This window comes from Pseudomyrmex gracilis, unplaced genomic scaffold (genome assembly GCF_002006095.1).
Source record: "Pseudomyrmex gracilis isolate BER0280 unplaced genomic scaffold, ASM200609v1 scaffold_112, whole genome shotgun sequence".
Lineage (NCBI taxonomy): Eukaryota > Metazoa > Arthropoda > Insecta > Hymenoptera > Formicidae > Pseudomyrmex > Pseudomyrmex gracilis.
Window position 1 is genome coordinate 269,134 of NW_018020696.1, and position 24,931 is coordinate 294,064.

General features: G+C 34.3%; 3 protein-coding genes and 1 long non-coding RNA gene across 8 annotated transcripts; 2 read left to right on the plus strand and 2 right to left on the minus strand.

The window, feature by feature from the left end:
* Positions 1 to 456: 456 nt before the first annotated feature.
* Positions 457 to 5,424, plus strand: LOC109856247 (cytochrome P450 307a1-like). The gene is made up of 3 exons (XM_020431299.1): positions 457 to 1,306; positions 3,348 to 4,139; positions 4,403 to 5,424. Exons 1-3 carry the CDS (start codon positions 907 to 909, stop codon positions 4,729 to 4,731), a joined length of 1,521 nt encoding a protein of 506 aa, XP_020286888.1. The 5' UTR covers positions 457 to 906; the 3' UTR covers positions 4,732 to 5,424.
* A 1,255-nt stretch (positions 5,425 to 6,679) lies between these two features.
* LOC109856251 (facilitated trehalose transporter Tret1-2 homolog) lies at positions 6,680 to 17,376 on the minus strand. 2 transcript variants are annotated; one of them, XM_020431305.1, is made up of 5 exons: positions 16,976 to 17,376; positions 11,963 to 12,019; positions 10,260 to 10,398; positions 9,823 to 10,142; positions 6,680 to 9,464 (listed from the first exon to the last, which is right to left on the minus strand). In XM_020431305.1, the coding sequence occupies exons 1-5, from the start codon at positions 17,012 to 17,014 to the stop codon at positions 8,490 to 8,492; spliced, it is 1,530 nt and encodes a 509-aa protein (XP_020286894.1). In that variant the 5' UTR covers positions 17,015 to 17,376; the 3' UTR covers positions 6,680 to 8,489. The 2 variants fall into 2 exon arrangements, with proteins under 2 accessions (XP_020286894.1, XP_020286893.1); XM_020431304.1 differs by lacking the exon at positions 16,976 to 17,376 and adding an exon at positions 13,072 to 14,242.
* A 2,062-nt stretch (positions 17,377 to 19,438) lies between these two features.
* LOC109856254 (facilitated trehalose transporter Tret1-like) lies at positions 19,439 to 24,259 on the plus strand. Of its 4 annotated transcripts, XM_020431310.1 has the most exons (8): positions 19,439 to 19,522; positions 19,713 to 19,851; positions 20,086 to 20,256; positions 22,650 to 22,798; positions 22,923 to 23,458; positions 23,558 to 23,693; positions 23,873 to 23,981; positions 24,058 to 24,143. In XM_020431310.1, the coding sequence occupies exons 1-8, from the start codon at positions 19,481 to 19,483 to the stop codon at positions 24,072 to 24,074; spliced, it is 1,299 nt and encodes a 432-aa protein (XP_020286899.1). In that variant the 5' UTR covers positions 19,439 to 19,480; the 3' UTR covers positions 24,075 to 24,143. The 4 variants fall into 4 exon arrangements, with proteins under 4 accessions (XP_020286899.1, XP_020286897.1, XP_020286898.1 ...); XM_020431308.1 differs by having other exon boundaries at positions 23,873 to 24,259; XM_020431309.1 differs by having other exon boundaries at positions 23,558 to 23,672; positions 23,873 to 24,259.
* On the minus strand, positions 22,425 to 23,237 carry LOC109856256. The gene is made up of 4 exons (XR_002250376.1): positions 23,159 to 23,237; positions 22,899 to 23,054; positions 22,684 to 22,789; positions 22,425 to 22,575 (listed from the first exon to the last, which is right to left on the minus strand). It is a non-coding gene; the product is annotated as an uncharacterized LOC109856256 (long non-coding RNA).
* Positions 24,260 to 24,931: the final 672 nt, after the last annotated feature.

Below are 24,931 nucleotides of genomic sequence, written 5' to 3' on the forward strand. Positions count from 1 at the left end.
GCTCTCTTGCCAATTTCTATCTCTAACTTTTCCTCTTTTACCGCACCAATTGCGAACCGCTCTTCGCCTTACTGCCTTCAAGATCTCTTTTCTCTGTCTTCTTTTCTTCCTAAGAAGTCGGTGCAATCATCCCTCCGCGCTGGTTTAACTATCGACTCAGAAGCTGTCGTGCACAAGAGACAATTTTCAATTTTCTTGAAATTCGTTGAAGCGGAAGGGGTACGCTATCCCGTACTAAGAGTATCCACCACCTCCTTCTTTCTCTTCTTTCTCCTCTTCCTCCACCTCCACCGTCACCTCCTTCTTCTCCTTCTTCTCTTCCTTCTCCTCGTCTCACCACGAATCCATATGTATGGGGTTGAGACGCACTCAACTCGACGCAAATGTGCTGACTACATTAAGACCGGCTATATAAGATAGCCGGGCAACCATGCTATCCCCACAGACCGAGCCAGATCGGCGGACCGTTCACAGACGGGCCACAAGGAGCTTGCGTCCCCGATCGATCATTTCGCCGGCACTCGTTCGTGGTATCACATCCAAGGTCGTTTTGGAAAAGAGTCTCGACAGATATTGCTGTTGACATCTCTGGAAAAGTGAGCAAGAGACTACAGGTTTAGAATCGAAGCTAGGTCTAGTCGAATACATCAATTAGAGCAATCCCATCAAGATCCACGTGTTTTGGCTCAGAAAGAATTGATTTTTTCTTAGAAAGAACTTATATCAAACAACCAGACTTGGTAAGAAGATTCATTCATCGAGATATCGAGAAACGCTGAAAACCATATTCTCTCAAGGAAATCCACAGAAAGAGGAAAAAAATAAAGAGAGAGAGAAAGAGAGAGAGAGAGAGAGAGAGAGAACGGAGAGTCTCTTAGTGAAGAAAACTGTGATTGTGCCGGAAAAATGATTTCTATCAGCACCACGACGTATTTCCTGCTGGCTGTCAGTCTGGTGGCCTTGATTTTGATCCTGGTGGAGTATATTAGAACGAAGAAGTCACCGAAGCAGTTGGACGACAGCGGAGAGGCGTCCACCTTGAAGGATCCACCTGGACCCAAACCATGGCCAATTCTGGGCTCCCTTCACATCTTGGGACGCTACGATGTACCTTACAAGGCTTTCGGCGACCTCGTCAAAATATACGACAGCCAGGTGATCAAGCTCACAATGGGATCCCTGCCTTGCGTCGTAGTCAACGGATTGGAAAACATCAAGGAGGTCTTGGTCGCCAAAGGTCACCACTTCGACTCCAGGCCGAACTTCATCAGATACAATCTTCTCTTCTGCGGCAACAAAGAGAACTGTAAGTGTCTCATCTTTACTTTTTTTTGTTTTTAGTATTTTCACGATTAGTTCCAACAATTGGTTCCACCACATCAACGGTATAAATTTTTCTAAAAAATCTTTCTATTTTGAATATTAATTTAATTTCAAATACAGTAATTTGTATTATACAATTAAATGTTTCAAAAAATATATTATTATTTATCTCTAACAAATTTAACTTCGTGATCTTTTTTTATACGTAATATACACTAAATCAATTATGATAGAAAAAGTAGAAAATAAAATAATAAACACAATAGAGAATTAAACGGTTAATTTAACATTGTCAAACCGTTCATCGAAATAGAGATCGATTACGCTCGCGCTTAACGAATCAGCGCTTTGGGTCACGGTTAGTCGTTCGAGTGTGTACACGTCGATCGTACACGCACGGTAGGAAAATAAGAAATTCCGATTGATTGCGATTTATTGCGTGATCGTGAATCACCGATCACCGTGCGTGGTTAATTAACGAAACATTGTTGCGAAACACCGTGTTTTCCAGTATTTCGCCAGGACTTTTCTAAAAACTCGCTTTTGATGCTGAACAATCTCGCTGTAACGCGTAAATCACGCACGCACATATATCGTGTTACATGATATTTATTTGTTGCGCACAAAGTGTGCCCTTCCGTCTGTCCGAAACTCGTGCTAAGGTCAGCAACGCAGAAGCGGTACCAAGTGCAGGCGGAAAGGTCACGGTACCACTTTCACGCGTTCTTCGGCTCACCCGGCAGCTCGACAAACAGGATCAAGGCTGATCTATCAGAATCAGAGCCGTGTTCCACGATCGTTCTAACTCTTTCCGTTGCGTGCTCGTATTACAGCGGAACGTTTTATTTTCGCGCGCACGTCATGACGCCAGTAGCTCTAAATACGATCACACATCTTCTTTAAATACGAATTACACATTCAGAATATTCTTCTATTGCGAATTAAATGCTGGTAATTACATAATACTCTTGATTGTTTTTGTTGTGCGCAACATATAAAACCGTTGAATGTACGAGAGCTAATATGCGTAATGTATTTTTAATTTTTTAAAAACATTTATGTACAACACTCCGAATTTTTGTTCCAGGACAGAAATATTTTGTTTTGTTAATTTTTTCAGACGATTTTGAAAGTCTACCCCATGCAAACTGAATCACTAAATTTATAAATTTCTCAAAAAACATTTTCAACTTAGTTACAACTTTCTTATTTCTTTTTTTTTTCTTTTTAATGACGCAATAACGCGTTTGTCGGTTGTCACGGAAAAAAATCACGTGGCGGAAGGATCGAAAGGAAAGATTCTCTTCAGGTTCTCGGATACCCTGCACGAGCGTTGAGAAACCGGGTCACTTCCTGCTGTCGTCTTCTCTCCCGCTCCGATTTCATATCGAGCGCTCGGTGAATTAATTTCCTACACAGCGTTCGCTGTACAATCGATAGTGCAACGTCGCGTTTGTGTTACCGTATTTCCGTATATACGCGAAGACACGTCTGAAATAGGAAAAAATGCATGCGTCAATATTTTTCTTGCGAATCTTGCAAATTGTGAAAATCGACGACATTTCGAAACGCATTGTTAAACGCGTCGGGATGATGATACCAAGATTAAGCTCGACACCGCCGTCGCTCATGTTGATCGTTCTTTTCTCAATTCGATAATAATTTGAGTTCGCGGTTATTTTGAACAAATAAATTTTTGAATAAATATATTTTCCATCACGTGAGCTGTTTTTATCGCAAATTTTATTATAAATCAAGATGTACGACGCAAAACTACACGCAATATACACGCTATATATCTTAAATACACGCTGTGTCTGAATTAATTAACAATATCATATATTCTTTTTCACAAATCTTTTCAATGTTCTTCTCAAAATAAAAAATTTGTTCAGCAAAATGAATTTAGATGTAAGCAACAACAAAAATAATCGGAGTTCAGAAAATCGGTTAGCTAATTATCCACTGAGTCTTCAGATTATAGAGCAGGGATTAAGTTCCTTTGTTCCTTTTTGTGTTTTCAGCTCTGGCGTTCTGCAACTGGTCCGAGATGCAGAAAACACGAAGAGAGATGTTGCGGGCGCACACATTTCCGCGCGCCTTCACCACCCGATACAATCAACTGAACGGCATCATTGGCACCGAGATAGAAACGCTACTCGATTATCTGAGCAACACCGCCGGCGCTAGTTTGCACGCCAAACCGCTGATCCTGCACACGTGCGCGAACATCTTTCTCGAGTACTTCAGCTCGCGTAGCTTCGGTCTCGAGGACGGTGATTTCCGCCAAATGATCGAGAACTTCGACAAGGTGTTCTACGAGGTTAATCAAGGTTACGCCGCGGACTTTATGCCGTTCCTAATGCCGCTGCATCAGAGGAACATGACGAGAATGGCCAACTGGAGTCACGAGGTCAGAAAGTTCGTGGAGAAGAACATCATTGGGGATCGCCTCGCCAACTGGAAATCGGTCTTGCCCGAAGAGGACTACGTCGATTGTCTGATCAATCATATCAAAACTGACGCCGAGCCCAAGATGACCTGGGACACGGCGATATTCGCCCTGGAGGATATTCTCGGAGGTCACTCGGCGGTTGGCAATCTTCTCGTCAAGATCCTGGGTTACCTGGTCACTCGACCGCACGTGCAGAAAGCGGCACAGATGGAAATCGACAGAGTCGAGACTTCGAGCAGATACGTCGGTCTGGAAAACAGGGGAAGCATGCCGTATACGGAATCTATCATTCTCGAGGCTATCAGGCTGATCGCCAGTCCCATCGTGCCGCATGTGGCCAATCAAGATAGCTCAATAGCTGGTGAGTAGTTTTCTCTCCCTTTATAGTATGTAACTAACGTGTTTTCCTTTCTTGCCTTGTTGCTGTTGTAATTAAAAAAAGAAAAAAAAACTTGCGAAACTGAAAGTTGCTAAACTTCACAAATCTCCAGTTCCGATGCGATGCCGCGTGTTTTTTTTGTTTGAGTCCAACGAACAGTAACACGTCGAGACGCGCTTCTTAATAACAAACATTGCAGTACTCGTTCTTCGCGATTTTATTCGAATCAATCTTTTTTGTTTTAGGTTACAAAATTGAAAAAGACACATTCATTTTCCTCAACAACTACGACCTGAACATGTCTAAAGAGCTGTGGACGTCTCCCGAGGAATTCATGCCCGAGAGATTTGTGCAAAACGGCAAACTCTTGAAACCGGAACACTTTTTGCCGTTCGGCGGCGGCCGAAGATCCTGCATGGGTTACAAAATGGTCCAATACATCAGCTTCGCGACCATAGCCACGCTGTTGAAAAACTTCAACATCCTGCCGGTAGAAAAGGAAATCTACAAAGTTCCTATCGGTAACTTGGCGCTTCCAGAAAAAACTTTCAACTTCCGCTTCGAATTACGGTAGGATAAGAAAACGCGATGAGAAAAAATTCAGTTGTTTTGCGACCGAGGTTTACATGTTAGATGCTATATGCGATTTCGTTAATGTTTGACGCGCGATTCGATCGCGAGCTGGGCTCGAAAGACTTATTCGATCACGCGGAATATCAACGATCGTAGGATCGATTTGTCGCGAAATGCGAGATACGGTAACAGGCGATTTGCAATCACGTTAGCAGTTGATGATAATGAACGGTAGAAACGTAATTATATAAACGGGATAAATAACGTAATTATATCTCAACGGGACATTTTATTAATATTACGCGTAGCGGAAAAAGAGAAAGAAAATAAGTGAGGAAGAAAGAGAACGAATGAGTGAGTGAGTGAGTGAGAAAGAGAGAAAGAGAGAGAATGAGTAGAGAGAACTAGCAGCTAAGAAGAGGCTTTTGACTCCAACGAAGCTTTACTGGTTTTAGGGAGGATTAGATGCGCGAAAACGAATCAGAGAAATTATTCGATTTGTGGCACTGATAGAGCTTTACTGACATTACTAGATCATTAAGATATGTAGTTGATCCGTATCCAGACTCACGTCCCTAGGCGCTGAACTTGCGAGAAGCGCCTAGTTTACGTTGGTCGTAATTTCAGTTGCTTTAAATTTTGACAAATTTTTTTTTATATTTTGTGTAATTTAATTTGACTAAAAAATTTTACAAGATACATAGAGCTAAAAAAGTTTTACTCTCTATTTTAAGAATATTGTTTTAATCGTAAAATTTTATATTTTTATCTTATAATTTATTAACGAGAGTTTTTTTTGTTTTATACAACAACTTAAATGTAGTTAATGATGTAACTCTACGACGGTGAATTATATCGCGCGAACGAAGCTCACCGATCATTCACGACAGTTTTGCTGAGTCGAGAGATAGGCGATCGTCAAACCTTGACCACGAATAAAAATTGTTTTGCAAAAGATGTCACGTGCAATCGCCTATCGCGCTAGGCGATTGCCCGTTTGAAATATAAGTATAAGATTTCACGCGGTGATAACAAAAAAAAAGAGAAAAAAAAATATCGTAATAGGGAGCCAGAACTGAATCCGGGCGATTTGTACTTCGGTTTAATCGATAATTGCTGATAATCGAAGAAGAAGAAGAAGAAGAAGAAGACTGAAGTTAAACAAAAGCTCCGAGCTTTTTAACTAAGAGACTATTAAAAACGTTTAATTTTTATTTTTGTACTGGAGAGACGCGAAAGTCATAAGATGTCTGTAGAAATGTTGTACGTTTTTCTACATTGCAGCATCGCGTTCTCTCGTTTCTTCTTCTTCTTATTTTTACGTAGCGACTTAGGATCGTTTAAATTATCGCTCTCGTACCTCGTCACGCATCTTCGTCATATATTGTTACTTAAAATATCACGAGGTGGTGCTAAGTAATGTTTAAAGAAGAAATGAAGAAAATAATTAATTTAAAAAATATCACATATATATATATATATACATCGTATATTTTGATACATGTAGTGCGAGAAGAATCGACGTCGTCTGTGTGAGATATTTTCCGATTTTCTCCATTTCGACAGTACGTTACTTTTTCTACGCATCATCTCGCAGATAATAATTTATTTTATTAATTGGTCGTTTATTAGCACATCGTGTTATTATTATTACGTATTATAGTTAGTTTATATTATTAATATCGTCGCTTTTATTATTATTATTATTATTACTATTATTATTATTATTATCGTTATTAATAGTAATATCAAAATAATCGTCGTCGTCTATCCTCTCTCTCATCTCATTTTCCCCCAAAATCTCACCTGTTTTCACATTGCATAGATTATATTGTATATTATTTTGTGTTTGTTATATATATATTTAATTATCGTGATTGTTACGCCATTTGTTAATTTATTATTTAAGATTTTAATAATAAAATATTTTTTAAACACGCACAATAAGACATGTACATAATATATATTTTTACATCATTGTGAAATATATTTTTAATAAACAATATAGTTAATACGATGTTTTAATACAGTTTAAGTAAGTCATAAAAAAAACTTATAAATTGCGATCAAGTCTCAGTCAAAATAAATTTCTCATCGTTGAAGTGAAAAAAAACCTTTTAATGCGTTTTTTTTTTTTCATCTATCACTCGGCAGATTTTGCTATCGTCGTTGATTTGGTTTCGGGAACACATTTTAAGTTGTGCAAGAGGAAGTAACTTTAGTAACTTCGCAACTTGCGAATGCTGAGCTTGTAATCGCTAGGCATTTCTCTAATCACGGAGAAAATTTCGATTATCATCGCGTCGTCGGAATACTTTTCAGCCTTAAATAAAAAGCGCATATCTGTGACACGCGAATACAAAGTTTTATCTGTTGGTCGACACACTCGATCGTTTTATCGGCGCTCCGATAAAATCTGTCGTTCTTATCGCAGAGTACATTAAACTTATTCATGTTTATCTCTGTAAAAAGACAGTCACACTTACAGAAATAAAGTAGTAATGGCATCGTTTACACAGTTTACAGTTTGCACTTAGATACGTGCTATCAAGATATTATTCATCTGTCTAATCAGAAAACGGAGTTTTAATAATTGAATATTATTATAATTTATCAATGCTAACCTTGACGCAACGATATTTTTAATTAATTAAGCGTATTATCGATACTTCACGCAATATCAATTTTTCGATCTTTTATCAAGATCGAAAAGATTACGATATCGATTTGTGATGATATAATAATCTTTCTATGTGCAAAAAGAAATACATTTGTAAGAGATGACAATATCAGAAAACTGTAAACTTTCTTATAAAACGTGACGTTTCTTTATAAAATGTAAATTTTATTTTTTTAAATGAAGTTTTTATTCAAATTATTTAAAACAATAATAAAAAAAAATTCAATATAATAACACGATATATGTCGATATCGAATATGTCCTATTGAAATATCAGCTTCGAGATTACGGATCAGCATCTCTTTTTCAGACTAGCATAAATTTTACATATCTCTATTTTAACATTTATAAAACGCATTTCACGTACAAGTGTAAATAATTTTACATAAAAATGTAAATAATATATAAATATATATTAATACATATATATATATATATTTATATATGTGACACATACATCGGTTTAATTACGTAATGTTTACCGAAGTTACAACAACTCGTTTTCACAATACGAGTCGAACCTTCCTAATACCCGCGCATTGGGTCTCACAGACCGACAATTGTTTTTGAAAATTTTGTGATATACAACTTAAAATGTTAATAAAACTATATTTTTTGATGAAGTTTTCTTTTGACTAAGTAAATTGGTTGTTATTCTCTAAAAGTAGATCGTAGCACCCGCGCGCGAGTATGAGTGTCATACTAAATGACGCGGGTATAAGAAGATCAATAAATGCTAAGTAAACGTCTTGGAGTTGGTGTCTTTTTGTAAATCTTTACAAATTATCATATATATAATTTAATAAAAAAAACTTATATCCTCAAACTTAAACATTGAAGTATAGTTTTATCACTTCAATCTCTTTTTCGACATGTATATTTTTCGTTACTTCTTAAAATTATCACAATGTGATGTGTATTTTGTTATTATAATTTATCTGTTTCTCGCGTCAGCTAAGACGTTAACCTTGTCGGATACTTAATTGTGTTATTTACGCCATCGGCGTTTATTTGTCTGTACATAAGCAATAAATTAGTTTAGTAGTTATCTTCACCCATGTAAACAATAAATACTTCTTCTAATTTCCAAGAATTTCGACGGAGGACGGCGTGATCTTTCCTCCGTTTATTCTCTCCGTCGATTGCAGCTCGTAGGCGGAGAATTTTCTTGAGGTTTTCTTTCTGGAGAACATGTCCTCGATCTCGCCCAAAGTTTTTCCCTTTGTTTCGGGCAAGAACAGCATGATGAATATCGTGCCAAGTAAGGATATGATCGCGTAGAACAGGAACACACCGTGCATGTTCATTAATCTCAACATATCCGGATACGTTTTGACCGCGATCGCGCTGAAAACGTAACCCAAAGCGACCGTCAGACCGGACAATATGTCCTTGACCTTGGACGGATACACTTCGCCTACCATGGCGAAAGGAACCGCTAGGTAACCCAGAGTGCTTGTGAAGATGTACATGATCATGCTAATCACCGGTACCACTCCATTGTCCAGCATAGTGATTCCTTTGTGAGCTATGAAAAGATACAGCGCCAAAATGCCCATGAAGATCGTCATTCCGACGCCGGAGATCAAAGACGGAAGTCGTCGGCCGAATTTTCGGGACACACCGGCCATGAGAAGACTAGCTATGAAACGAGCGACGCCTATCAGCACGGCACCGAGATAAGGATCCACCTGTACTCCCGACTTCTTCATGATCTCGACGGCGTTGTATATGATCACAAAAATACCGGAGAATTGTTGGAAGAAGAAGAAGGTGAGCATTATGACGAACGGCACCAAAGAGCTTCTCTTTGTCAGCTGCTTTAGCAAATTCTGATTCTTCTTCTGGGGTCGCGGTTTCAGTTCGAACAGAACCTCCGCCGGAGCCGGTTGATTCCTCGGCACTCCGCGGTATTTCTTCATGATCTCCAACGCTTCCTCGGGACGATTCTGATCCCGCAGCCACAGAGGACTCTCAGGCACCAGTAACAAAGTGAGAGCGATCCCTGCCACCGGGAATAGCGCGCACATCAAAGCCACCATGCGCCAGTCGTCCTTAGAAAAAAAAAAAAAAAGGAAAAAGTAAGATTATACGTTAAGTAAGTAAAAATAAGATTATCATTTGTATCATGCGCATAATTATGCGTAGTAATAATTACCTATTAAGTGTCTATTAAGTATCTAATACTTGCAAATTATGCAACTGTATAATTATACTTATAATAATATTTTAATTTATGTAACGTATAAGTACTTGTAATAATAAGTACTTATGTGTTTAATTTATGTGACGTCTAGTTTGCAAGATTATTTCAAATGAATGAGTTTTTTTCTTCTAATTTATGCAACAGAAGTTAAACTGTTGTTCGATTTATGCTTTTTTAATGTAACTCGTGGAGCTGGAAATCTTTACCTTGAAAAATAATCCAAAAATATAAACAATAAGAACTCCGAGAGCAATGGAGATACTGGTCCAAGTGACCATGGTGCCTCTCCATTTGCTTCCCGATATTTCTGCTATGTACACCGTGGATGGGACCGATGCCATTCCGGTAGCTATTCCGGAGATCACTCTTCCTACTAGGATCATTTCGAAGTTGTTCGCGCTGTAGATGATTATCCAACCCGCCAACGAAATTAATGACGTCACGAACATGCTGATTTTCCTTCCGCGCCTCATCACGGCACTCGAGAGCAAACAACCAATTGGCGTCCCGAACGCCGAGACGGTGGCTGTAAGACGTGAATACGAAGGTTTTCAATAATGAGAAGCTGTGTGTGTGTGTGTGTGTGTGTGTGAGAAAGAGAGAAAGAGAGAGAAGAGAAGGAAGTAGATTTTATGTCACTAACTCATCCAGTTTGCCTGAACATTGCTCAGTTGTACGTCGTCGGTTTTCGGCGCCTTCATCGCGGACTCCGCCACGGCGCTGTAGCCGAAACCCATCGCTGGACCCAGAACCACAACATTGGCGCATAAACTCATCAATATCTGTGGAAAACACAGATCGTAAATCAGAAAAAAAACTTCAAATAGACTATTTTCCAAACTAGCACTAACTAAGGAACTCTAAAGAGCACACTTGTCGATGTAAAACGGAAGATTTATAACCGGATTATTTCTCTAACCGCAAGATATATGACGTGCGTAACTGTGACAAACAAACACAGATACAGGAGGTAATGCAAATAGCTTTTGTGTTCTACAAAAAGCTAACTAACAAGTGCTAGTCAGCTAGCTGTTGAAGTTTTCTTTTTTGTTTGCGTCTGAACGAGTTTCTTATCACGTTAACCATCGACTGTTGTTGCGTATATATATGTGAAAACCGGTTTAATAAATATTTGTGAACGATAGGAAGTGCAACTTTGACGGTGCTGTTTCACATAACATGACGTAAACACTTGATCACTTTTAATTGTTTGATTACGCTCATTGATTGCACGACGTGAAAAGCACGAGTGAGTTGATTCAAATTTCGTGTACGTATTTTACAGACGTTAAAGATACACATCTCTTTTTCAGATAGACATTCTCGCACAATGTATCGATAATAGGACAAATTATATCTTATCGAGTGACACGACTTCTGAAATTTAAGAATTTCGCAATCACGTCACAAATGAACATGATCCATCTCCGATTAGTTAAAAAAGAAACTTGTTGTTTGGAGATAATGATCCTACGCTACGCATAATACGTATCTGTATGAAAAAAAAAAAAAAAAAAATACGTGATTTGTAATCTCTAATATAAAGTAAAACATCTAGGAGCTAAGAATCGAGTGTATTTTTTTTGCGGAATAATAATGAGACTGTTTTTCACAGCTTCTCGTCAATTTTCACTTTACCGGCGTTTAAATGAACAACGTCCCGAGACTAATGAGACTTCAGTAAACTTGTTTTTTTTCCGCAATTAGTTTTCTTTATCAACAAAACATATAATAGTTTTACAGATATTTCCGAGCAATTTGCACTTATTATAAAACAGTTTAGTTGACTAGACAATCTCTGTACACTACGACATGACCGATTTGTATTTCATCATTCAATTTACATTTTATCTTGATCATTACGTTAGTTTTCATTCTGACATATTAGTTGTCGGAAATACAAAGCGCATAAATTTATAAAAACAGGAAAAGGTGCGTTTACTTGTTGAAAAAAAATTACGAAGCTTGAGATGCTAATTACGAAGTTACGCGTACGCGTGGCGATCGATTGTTCATACGCGATTGTTTAACTGCAATATCATGTGCAACATAATGACTTTACTGACGACAAAACGAACTAGTTGAGCAACGAATTAGCGATAGTGCAATCAATAAAGTATTTTCGATACGTATCTCGATAATTACAATCAAACGTTATTACAAGACAGATTTTAAATCTCGATGAAGAGGAAATCTTGACGAAGAGGATTTATTGAGTAATAAATTATTCATTCTATTATCGTAAACAAGACAGTAGTTTACGCTCGTTTGAATTTTAGGTTTTGCACACAAGCATATAATTAAAAATAATGATGTGATTTATTTTTACGATATAAATTAACGTACTTGATAAATTACGCCATCTCGTTCCCACTTTTTTTGATCAACATCGCTGGGCTCCACCTGCGAAATCAGAAAAGATCAACCGCAATTATTGATTATCATCGTTGCTCTTTGTGTAAAATAGATATGTGTGATTAAAAAAAAAAATGATTTGCATTAAAAAATATAATTAAAATGTATGAAAATATTTAAAAATATATTAAATATATTTAAAATATATTAAAATATATGCATAAAAAATATATTAAGAGGAAGAATATTTTTTGTCGTGTTTGTAAACTGCATTTTATGTGCAAAAAATACACACATATATATATATATATATATATATATATAAATATAAAAATTTAATATTTATAAGTATTTCTCATCTTGCGTAATCGCATATTACGTACAAGTGTTTTTATTCATAGTGAAAATGTGTTTGTGATAATTACGTAAAATATCTATCGCACAAAGCGTTGAGATGAAATAGATTTACTCGCGTTACACGAGCATTTCTTTTGTTCTCTACACAAAATTTAATTTATAGTGAAACATAAAAGAGCAAAGGGCTATCAAACTTTTAATCGTGAATGTATTTTAATTGTTGGCGCATAGAGAAATGCGCGATCGAAACGCGTCAATCAGTGTTTTTATCGTGATATCAGATTATTTCACAGTCGAACAATGGCACTTACTAATAAACGTGTGTTAAGCAAATTTCCAAATCGTTATCACAAATCGGAGAACTATCTTCGGTTTTCGAACCGAAGAAAAAGAGGAAGAAAATCACACACAGAGAGAAGAAAAGCGCGATAATTCTGATGACCTCTGTATAATCAACGGCAAAACCAAGTGACCGAGCGATAAGAAATCTATAAATGTGAGCAACTGAAGAGTCAATCCTGGAGAGCGAAAGAGAGAATGATGTGTCGCACGAAGAAATTGCTTCAGAGAGCGTTCAAGAAATTGTGAGACGCTAAGACTGAAACATTCTTGTGTAGAATGTGAAAACAAAATATGTGAAGAGCAAATATTTAAACATATACACAAAAATAAAAAACACAGCCTGTTCACATATAAATTTGAAGAATCATTTATTGCGATTTTGTCAGAGGTAATTTACATACCTTAATTTCCACGCAAGTCGATAAGCGTTCATTCGTATTGTTAACATCAATTTGTCCATTCGCAATAACAATGTCTGCGTGTCCATTTGTAACATTAACATCCATTGCGTGATTCACGCCGTTTCTTTGCCCGTTTATTTTATTAGCATCTTTTGCATTCGTCATGACGCTTTTCTCTCGTCACTTACCGCGATATCGCAACAATAATTTATATGTAAATTATACGTGAAACAATATAATCTTTCTAATTTTTTCAATCTCGCCTGATATGTTTTTATCTCACTTTAGGAAGAACTCTAATCCTTCTTGACTCTCTGAACTGCGTTTCTCGATTGTTTTCGCGCGTCGACTCTTTCACGATCCAATTTGTGTATTTATAATACTGGACGTATTTATATGTGCGATAATGAGATGATATCACAAGGTATTTTAAATCTCATTAACATTTATCGACCGCTTGCATATGCAATTATTTAGAAGATATAAAATGTCAAACAACTGCTTAAAAGTGCGAAACTGCCGAACGACTTGAAATCAACTCGCTATTGCACCATATAACATAGTGTTTTTTATATGTCACACGAGTTTTTTCTTTTATATTTTTTGTAATTTTTTCTCTATCTAGATGTTATTATCGCAATACGTACATACTCATATGTACATAGATAGAATTAGCGGAAATTATTTATTTCACTGAACTATATCTGTTTGTATTATATTATTTGCACGGTAATGTTCTGTGGAAAATTGCGATTCACTCATACTAACTCGTGCTTTTAAGTGTTACATATAAATTTATCTGCAATCAGGCGTGTTGCTGTTCGCAATTCGAACAAACTTGTTGCGTTTTTCCAGATACTCGTCGCTCCGGAAAATTGACAAAAATATTTCGCAGTTTTCTGACTCGTTTCCAGATTTCAGATATCTTCTGATCTCTTTCAGAAAATACGCGGAATACTAACGTTTTTATCGTAAAAAATCCAAATTATTTTACAAGTATCTTTTTAATTCACCCAATCGATCTTTTTCGAATATTAAAAATCTTTCTCGTGAAAATTGCGCGTGAACGCTTTTCCCGACATTCGCAAGAATGTCTTGATTGGCGCGAGAAGAAGTCCGACATGCAGCTGCGCTTATGACCAACACTAACCGGCAACTCGTTATTGACTGAAGACGATGCTAAGGTTTTATCTCCAGCACCCACTTCGTTTCTCCACTCCGGGTCTATTCGCGTTGCTCGATGATCTGTCGTAATCGGCGCGGGGCGACGTTTGGGAATATCAAATACATCTATCATTTATTTTTATATTAACGATTGATAAATTATTGATTGATAAAACTTAATTACATAAAACTGCAATTAAGATATTATCTCGGTGTCTGACAATTTATTCGTTTTTTTATTGTGTGGAACAAGTACAGTAATAATATCAGATATCGGAATGATTATTGTGTTTGAAATGTCCATGTAAAACAAAAACAGAAAACAAATTGACGGCATATTCAAGTGTAACAAAAAGATAAAATAGTGGATATAGTAAACTATAGCTACGATTTTTATTTAATTTATTTTAATTTTTATTAATTTAATTTAATTTTTTTCAATTTTTACCTAAAAGCTTGTCTTTCTAATTAATACAGAAAAACATTGTAATATTAACATAAATACTAACAGCTAATATTTTCTTAAAACTTTGTACTTGTCCTACACTTACACGAACTTTATTTTACTGTCTTTGTAGTCGAATAAATACGTGCGAAAAATTAATGTATTTAAATTTATAAAAACCAAAGATCTATAAAAAATAGATTTATTAATTAAAAATATAAATATAATAGAAAAATAGATATATAAGTATAAATAATTTATATAAATAGTATGTATGATATTTTATATACGATGTACTGAATCTAACCGAATCTATGTTCCCCACCTATTTCTGAAGCATTTTGTATATATAAATTTTACTAAAAATAAATTTAGCGCATATACTTTCCACAAATTAGCCAATAATACTGGGACAATCTCGCGCTAATTAAAATTGTACCTTCTATGTTGTACATATTAATCTCTCTGATAAATAAATTATTTAACACGTTATAGAGAGAGAGAGAGAGATATATAGCACATCAATATTTAATCCGAAACATCTGTTTATTCTGACATTGAACCGAGTTAATATAAAAACGACTATTTGGCCAGTTTAGAGAAAGTTAAAAAACGTTTTAATGTGAGATATTGTATTTTAATGTATAAATTCTGTGTGTAATGTAAATAAATAAATGTATACATATAATTACACATTTGAGACACTTGAAGAGTAAATAAAGCAATTCGCACTTTTAAAAAAAAAACAGCTAACATATACAATATCATTTTTGATATCTTTTAAAACTAACAATGTCGTCTCTACCACAGAGTGTCACGATTAAATAATGTAAACATTCACAAAGCGTGTCATGTTCACAAATACAATAAAATGTATATCTGAAAGAAGACACGTATATTTCACCGAATTTTATGCGTACATGTCGTTTAGACAACACAACCTTAAGTGTTTAAATTAAACCAGCGTTAATTATACGAAATTTTTGTAGACGGTTTAATTAATCCGCGAGAACATCTGCTCTTCTCTTTCTCTTCGATTTGAGGCTGATTTAACTCATGAACGGCCTTGACGGATTGGACTTATTATTGCGCATGTCAGCACACTTTATTAAGTTTTGTTTACAATTTGTTGTTATATTTTATAAGCACTTTTACAAACTCGCTGCAATGAGAAAGATGTCAAAACATCTTCAAGACTTAAAACAAATAAATAAAAAGCGTAAATTATTTGAAAAAACCAGTTTTGTTTTTAATCTGTAAAAGAAGAAGAAGAAAAAACGGCCGAACGTCGCAAATAACAATAACGATAATGATTATTATTAGACAAATATATATTCCCAGGGTCGAAAAGAGCTTCTTAATCCGATAACGTCGAGTATCTGAGGTCGCCAAGTGGCACGTGCTCGTAAATTAGAAACGATTAAAGACAGCTTAGCTCTCCGTAAGACCGTACGTAATATAACGTGCATGTTATCGCGGAACTCTTGGCGCTTGCGTAAGGAGATTATCGTCACAAGTATATCGTGTACGCAAATCGCTTCGTATAACTGATCGACAATATGAATCATTCGTGAGATTATAGTTGGAGAGAGAGAGTTATTTGAGAAACATTTTGGAACTGTACAAAATTGATGCATTCAGCTTCGTTAAATATTTTGCAAATGTGTGCAATCGCACACATTTTGATAACTATAAGATACCTGACTTGTAATCGTCGATGACGATTTTGATTCGTCATCAAAAGAACGATAACTGTTTCCCATTATCATATCTGCATCTTGAATATTATCAATTTTATATGTTTATACATTTCTAGTATTTCAAATAATTCAAAGTTGATTATGAACTCGGTTTAAAGTATTTACTTCTCACCTCATTCATGATTATTTAACGGATAATTTGTATGCAAATCTTGACACGTAAAATTACAATTAAAAATGCGTCTGAAATTTGTTTTTAATATTTGCATATCTAATAATTTATGTTTTCAAACTGTCCGGTACTTAGTGCATATCCGATTATTAGAATATTTATCTTATGCAAAACGAGCTCAGCCGATTATCAACATTTTATCATAAACTTCCGAGATCTTTTACTTTTAAAGAAAACGTTAATATTGTATATCGCTTGTTTCACTTTGCAGTTAAAATATGCGTAATGCGAACACTTGCAAGCGACTCTTTTGGCGAAATGTATGAGAAATGCATTCGGAAGAAGCATTGTTTTTGATTTTTGTTGTTTTACAACAAAAAAGCGAGGAAGCGGAATTTGAAAGGTGTGTGTGAACTGACCTACCTGAATGAAACTGCAACATTCATCTGGAAGAGAAAGCATTTGTCCAGATGCTGAAGTAAACGTTCAACAAAATCTCACACTACACTAATTTTGATAAAAACTTTTCTTCTAAAGAATCCGCGTGTTTCTTCTTAGCAATCCATTAGCAACGTGTCGTTTCTTTTCACAAGAGATCTATTAGCAATAATCTAATATTTACTTGTACACGCCCCACTTATTTACTGATAAAGAACAGCGATATTTGCAGTGCCGATAACAGATTTTTTCTCGCAAAAATATAAAAAATATTTTATTTTTAGCGTTACTTAAAAGATTGCCTAAAGACTTGAGCGTGTACTGCATGATACTTATCAGCACCGATTGAAATATATCAACCTCAAAGTTGTCTCGTGACTTTTCGGTATGAGCATGCGTGACAAAACTGACTGTTTATTCAAGATCGACTGTTTATTACGTAGGCTTTATGAGCGCCACGAACGAGACTTGTGATTATTAGATTCGGAATGTAATCGCGATACGAGTGAAGTGCTCAAGTTTAGCTATTTTGCTGTCGCAATTCGAAAAACGTGGCTCCTTAATTATGACGCAACAGATTACATTCACGATATGCAAAAGATGGAGTATTTAATGAGTATCAGCTGTTTTAAGTTGACACACACATACACACACAGCGTATAGCACATAATACATTACATAACTATCTGTTAATTGATGGATTAATTTATTATTATTTGACAACGTGCAAAGAAAAAACATGTTATTCAGTTTTTATGAAAACACAATTACGTTAAAAGAAAGTGAAATACGATTTTGTTACTACTCAGATTTTGTAGAATATATGTACATATAACATATGTATATAGAATATATGTACATATGTATATAGAATACATGTACATATTATATGTATATAGTAAGTATAAGCAGTTTTATACAGAACAAATTGTTTACCATCGAACTCTATCATGTGTATTTCGCTTATCATACTATTTAGTGAAGAGACATCTTCCAAATGCTTTGCTAAAATATCAAAAAGAATGGTTACAGACTTACTTCCTTTTACTAAATTATGGTTTTAGTGCAAAACGCAAAGATTTCAAACTATGATTTTATCTAGAACAAGAAGAAAGTTGGAAAAATTGTTTTTTTTCTCTCGTGACAAGTAAAGTTCTATATTTTTGCTACAACATATTATTAGTTAGAATTTCTAACATCAAATCTCGCAATATATCCATCTCTGCCAACTTGGCGAAAGCCTGCAAATTAAAAAAAATATATATATGTATAATTCTATTATATGTAATTTTACACAATTATCACTCGAGCGGTTTTATTTTTCTTATAATATTGTAATGATGTATCAACACTCATGTGACAGTTGCAATATATATATATATATATATATATATATATCACATGTATTATAAAATATCTGCAAAAAACACCCATGGATCAATTGAACAATTATTTTGTAAAACTTTTAGACACCGAAAATGTCTAAAATTTTTCCATGATAACGGCTCAACTGATTCGTGAATATTTTTCGTAGATAGTCTTTCAAATTTTATTTTAAGAAATCAGTTTCTCTGACATGTTCTATTTAGAAAAGAAAATCCTATTAATATTAAGTCTGACACCGAGAGGCTTAGGTCATGTTTTTTTTTATTAGAAAAATTTACAACTCTCTACACAATAAATGTTGTACCGATAAACTTTTTTCGTTTGTCTCGCATAACGCAACTTGTCATTTGACTTTGTAGTGGAAAAAACGTTATTTGTACGTTAGCTCTTTCAAGGTTGGCAGTAAATTTTATATACTTGTAGTTCGATGTTCTCTGGCGTTTTGCTAGGGAGCGGCAAAGTTATACTTTACATCATGAATACGATGTAGTCATTCTGCTAATTTTGATTTCCATTTATTTTTGATAAAATCCACTTCATTATTTATTTGTTATTTTTTTTAATTATTTTGCGAGTGCTGTAAATTATTTGTTTTTTTGTATACAGTTTGTATACAATTTTGTATACAGTTTTTTTATACAATTGATACACTAAAGAAGATCGAAATAAAGAGATCAAAACGTATATAGTTTTTTATATTCAATAAATTACACACACGTATATCTCGTGTTTTCGTTTCTCGCATCTGCCTCAATATCCTGTTCAATACTCTTTGCTTTTAGAGACTTAAAACTTCTTTCTAAAAAAAAAAGTATTCAAGCCGAGTCTCGATCCTAACTCGCTTTACACGTAAAATTGTAACGTTAAGTTGTTTCGGAAAATATTGCAGTCATATCGCTTTTTATCAGTTTGCAATTTAAAGTAATGAGGTTGCATGCGATATGACTGCAATATTTTCCGAAACAATTTTATTTTCAAGTTCATACTATACATAGTATGAACTTTATTATTCTGTAGCTTTAGTCTCAAACTGAATACAGACTAGGGTGACGTGTGACGCAACTTGCAAAGATAACGATAAGACACAGTTTTGAACATCAAAAAATGTATCCGCGATTGAATTTGCGAAGAGAAGTGCTTTTCCTGGTAACTATATTTAACTGTTAATTATTTAAATGTTAATTATGTTTGCCAGATAAGTTTTACTTTATACGATGTATATATGTAATCAGGATTTTTCTATATTGGTTCTATGAGAGAATTTTGTTCCGAGTTTAAAACTGTGATAAGTACAAGTAGATTATAATTTAAAAAATGTGTGTATCATTTGTTGCAGCTGTTTTATACTATTCTTTGCAATTTGAATATGATTGCTATAGGATCTATGTGGGGTTACACATCCGTGGCACTTCCGATATTGAGAAAAAACAACACATCATCGATAACGTTGAACGATACCGAGACGTTTTTATTCCGTAATTTTTATTCAGTAATTGTTTTTCACGAAACAACAAATTAGCTTCGTTAATACTCATTGTACTTGTAGTGTCTTATATCATTTGATCTCTGGGACCCTATATTCCCAATCGTTTCAACGCGTCGCTGACACGCAATCAATAATAATTTAATAAAATATCCCAAATAAAACATCAAATATTGAAAAACAAAAACATAAACCTATTGTTTACAAACAATTTTTGTCTAAACAGTTACTTTGACACTCATCAACCAAATTGTCGGCAGCCTTTTGTGCCTCGTTGCGATGAAATACGGAAGACGTTGCGCCATGATCTCGGCCAGTGTGACAAGTTTAGCAGGATGGCTCTTGATCGCGAGCAGCTATAATGTGATACAACTCTTAGCCGGCAGGGTGCTAACAGGTAAAAAATTCGACGAATCGCGATTAGCTTATTTGCGAGCCGTGTTCACGTTTCAGATTCCCTTACCGCTGTCACACTTAACCCTTCAGATGACAGACGTAAAAAATAACCTGCGAGTTGTCTAGACTGTCTGTGAGATCCACGCGACTTTAAGTTCGAAAATCTCCGCAAAAAGTTAATGTTTTTTCAATTTCTTTTTTTTTTTTAATCGAAAGGTCGAACGATTCTGCGTCGATCAAAAGAAACAAATTGAAAAAATATCTAGTAGTTTTGAAGATACAAGCGTTTAAAAAAACCTGACAATTGTTTATGTTTAAAAAAAAGGTTTTTTGTTTAAAAATTCATATCTCTTTGTGTAATTAAGATTTTCACAAAATTCTAACGCAGTTTTGTACAGACTCGTTCGTAGTTTCAGGAACAAAAGTCTAAAATCTTCTAAAATTGTAAAATTAAAAACATTTTCACAATGGATTTTTGGGATGTTATTTGAAGAATGCATTTTTCTAGCGCCCAACTTTGACATGCAATATTTTAGAAATGAATCAATGTTTAGACATATTCTTTTTTTAAGTAGAAAATTTAAATCATTCTGTGTCGATAAAAAAGAAATAGTTTTAAAGAAACGTTTGAAAAGTTTGAGCGTCATGATCTAATAAATCGCTCTAAATGCATATATATTTTGATAAAATTATGGAAAAAACAACAATTTTTCAATATATTGAAGTGGACAACTAAAAAAAAATTTAATTACGTTTTGAAATGCCAACGTCTTATCCGGACTTGGGTTTCTCAGATCCTTTTTGTACTTCAAAATTCAAACTTCGCAAAAGCTATTAAACGAAGGACGCTGTCAACGACTTCTACCATTGTCTAAGGCCCTAAAGTTTTTTTCCATGGCCTTCAGATATCGTGCTAAATTAATACCTAGTAGGGGCACCGATTTAAAACCTTGGGTAGATCTGGGAGATCCATATTTGACAGAATTAATTATTTTTGAAAAGAATTAATAAAAATCAAAGAAAGAAGAAAGACGCTTTTGTTGTAAAAACAAATAAAAAGATCGCGATTTCAAACACAATCAAGACTTTAATAGTATACAAACAGAAAATTAATAGAAAAAACGCGAAATATTTGGAGTTCTCACTGGAGTTTTTTTTTCAGCCGCGATATAACAAAAGTGTATTCATGACGTAAATAGCAAGAAACAGTCGCAGAATAAAAAAAACATTACATATCAAGGCTAAAATAATAAGTTTGTGTAACAAACAAATGTTTGCCAGACTAACGTAGGTAATTATTAATTGTTACGTTATACGTTTCTTTTATTTCGTGACTGCTTCTACAGTTTATTAAAACAAGTTATATCGGAAGTGTTGCCGGCGCGAATAACGCGAGCCACTATCGTGCCTCGTGATTCTCTCTTTCTTTCTCTAACTCACACTTTCTGTCTTTCTTTCTTTTTTTCTTAAAACGCGCTCGTATATGTATGTCATCTGGCAGCAGACATACGAACATGCACACAATTTGGTCACATAACGAATGATGACTACGTTTCCGAATCGTAAATTTTTTCACTTCAAAACTTTATCGTCGTATTTATCTCGAAAAATCAGAAACAAAAACGCAAGAAACTACTTTTTTTTTTAATTTTTTTACCGCGAATCGAACAAAACTAAAAAAAGTCAATCGGTTCAGTCGTTATTAAAAAATAGTTGATTAAAAAATCTCCCATTCACTGAAATGCCTGATTTTCGCGTATAAGAGACACAGTGTGTTCGCGCCAAGTTCGAGCGCCACTTCGTTGCACGTGAACTTGGCGCGAGGTACTACCGTGCTTCTTAATTAAAATTTTCTGTTTGTATACTATCAAAATCTTAATTGTCCTTTTCATTTTGATTAATAAAAATCATTTATCGCTAAACATATAAGCTTTTAGAGTTCAAGCGCTGCGATGCCGCTTTGATGCGGTTCGCTCAAATCATAAATAATTAATTTAATCAATTATGAGCAAATGAAACAAACTGTAGAGAATTTCCTCGAGTATTCTAGTTTATCATTGAAAAACAATTTGGACGAATTATTATTTTTAACTGTGAACAATATATGAGTTAATATACTTAAGTAATTGTATACAATTATTTATAATAACAGAAAAACACTCGTAACATAACAATGTTATTGAACTTGGCCAATGATGTAACACACACATGTTATTGAGGTATAAATGTAGAAGTAAAAGAAGCTTGACATAAAAAGAAGGTTATTTACTTTGACGCGTAAATCCGAGTCTTCTCCAAACAATCTGAACTTGTTTTTCACCTGTGACAAAACAAATAAAATTAATCCACGCTAATTAACCACAAACGTGTTAATAATTTCCGAAATAATTTCAGGAATGAGCTTTGGTCTTAGCTTAAGTCCCAGTACCGTTTATATAGGAGAAATTGCTATATCATCGTGGAAAGAATGTCTCACAGCTGTCCCTATCGCAAGTATGTCAATAGGAATTTTTTACGTGTATCTTCTTGGATTTCTCATACAGGTAAATATATAAAAATTTATTATTTTATTTTAATTAGTTCTTAAAATTGTAAAAAAAATATAGAACAATCGAGACTATGTAATTTAATTTAATTAGTTACCACAAATTGCGTATATTGTTTTAGGACAGTTGGAAACTAATAGCAATATTTTGCATTATTCCCTCATTATTGTTTGTGTTCTGCATTTTTATCATTCCCGAAAGTCCCGGATGGTTGCTGGTAAAAGGTCGAAAGGAGGCAGCCAGAAACGCCTTGCTACGTATTCGCGGTTTACACCGGGAAACGAGAGAATTCGAGGAGGAGTTTGCGAGACTGATAAGCTACATCGAGTCAAAAAAAAATGAAATGTTTCAACTAACCTGTCTATCAACAGACGTCTCTTCGGCGAACAAAGAATCATCATCATCTTTGACTTCAAACGCATGGAATAAGTTGAAGAACATCTGGACAATAATGCGCTTGCCAGAAGTATGGAAACCACTGGTGATACTGAATGTTTACTTTTTAATTATGCAGTTTAACGGTATGTACACCGTAATAGTCTATAGTGTCACTATGGTTATCAACGCCAAAATTACGATGGATCCTCGTCTGGTCACCGTAATAATAGGACTCATAATGATGATAATGTCATTTGTTACCGTAGGTTGCAGCCCAAGGTGATTGTTTTTGTTTGCCACGTACTGTTAGAATTTATAATAATAAATGTCAGAATGACACAAAATTTTTGTAAAACTTTCCGATGTTTTTTTGCACAGAATTGGTCGCCGAACCATTTCCATTGTCTCCAACGTCGGTATGTCGATTTCTATGGGAGGTTTAGCAATGTATACACAATTTTTTGAGAAAATCAACATTGGTGAAATACCACTCGTTTGTATTCTGATTTTTACGGTAAAGTTATAAATAATATATAATAAATTATAGATATATAAACTCTTCAAAGTTATTATTTTTTACCCTTTTTTTTCTAAAACAAAAAATAAATAATAATTTGAGAAATAATAAACTCACTGAACTAGGCAAAACTTTGCATATTTTTACAAGAGTTTTTAAATCATAATTTCTCACAGATATTTGGATCATTTGGACTTATGATTCCCTGGGCATTGATAGGAGAATTGTATCCTACCAAATACGTGGGCGTTCTTGGTCCCCTCACCAATTTCTTTACCATTTTGTGTACTGCTGTTAATGTACATATATATCCATTGATGGTAAGGTGGAATAAAGTTGCAACCATTTTTTACTGTTACAGCGCTATGTCTTTTCTAATCGCTATTTATACAACAATATTGCCGGAAACACGAGGAAAGTCAAAAACACAAATAGAAGAAATTTTTAGAGGAAAACAAAAGAGTACAAAATCGGAATTTGAGAATGCTTGTAAAACAAATGAAGCTATAGACACTACAACTTTATAAAAATCGAATTATGCATCTTAGCACCTTTAGAATGATATTAGAGAGAATGATTTATATATATAAAACCTATATATTAAAGAGGTTTCTTTTTAAAACTACATCAAAACTTTTACTTATTAAATTTCTTATTTATCAAATTTCTTTTTGAGAAAAAGTTATTTTTGTTATAAATTTACATATTAAAACAGTTGCATAAAGATGGAAGTACACTACAGATCTCTGTGTCCCTCTAGAGCAGTAACAAAGAAGCTTGTAGTCGCAGACTATATTTCAAGCATGATACGACAGGTAACTGTTTCTATCGCGTTTAACAAAAAAGTATATTTTCAACAAAATATTTTTTTATAATTCAGGCATTTTTATCGTTTTTATTGCAACTTTTTGTCGCAAAAAAAAAAAAAATGTAAATATTTCTTATTAATCTATGGATCTATTATTTAAATCGATATATCATCAAAATCGCGATATTACATTCTAATTTAAAAAATATATGAAAAATAATTACTGTATTTTATTAAAATTACTGTATTTATTAAAATTATACATATTGTATTCTATTAAAATAATGTTAATACACTTATATAAAATATAGAATAATATAAATTTGATTTTAAATCTTTTTCTCTTTTTAACTTGGTAATCAAGGTAAGGTTAACAAGAAAACTAATTATAGAAGAAACTACAATCTTTATTTTGCAACTATATAAC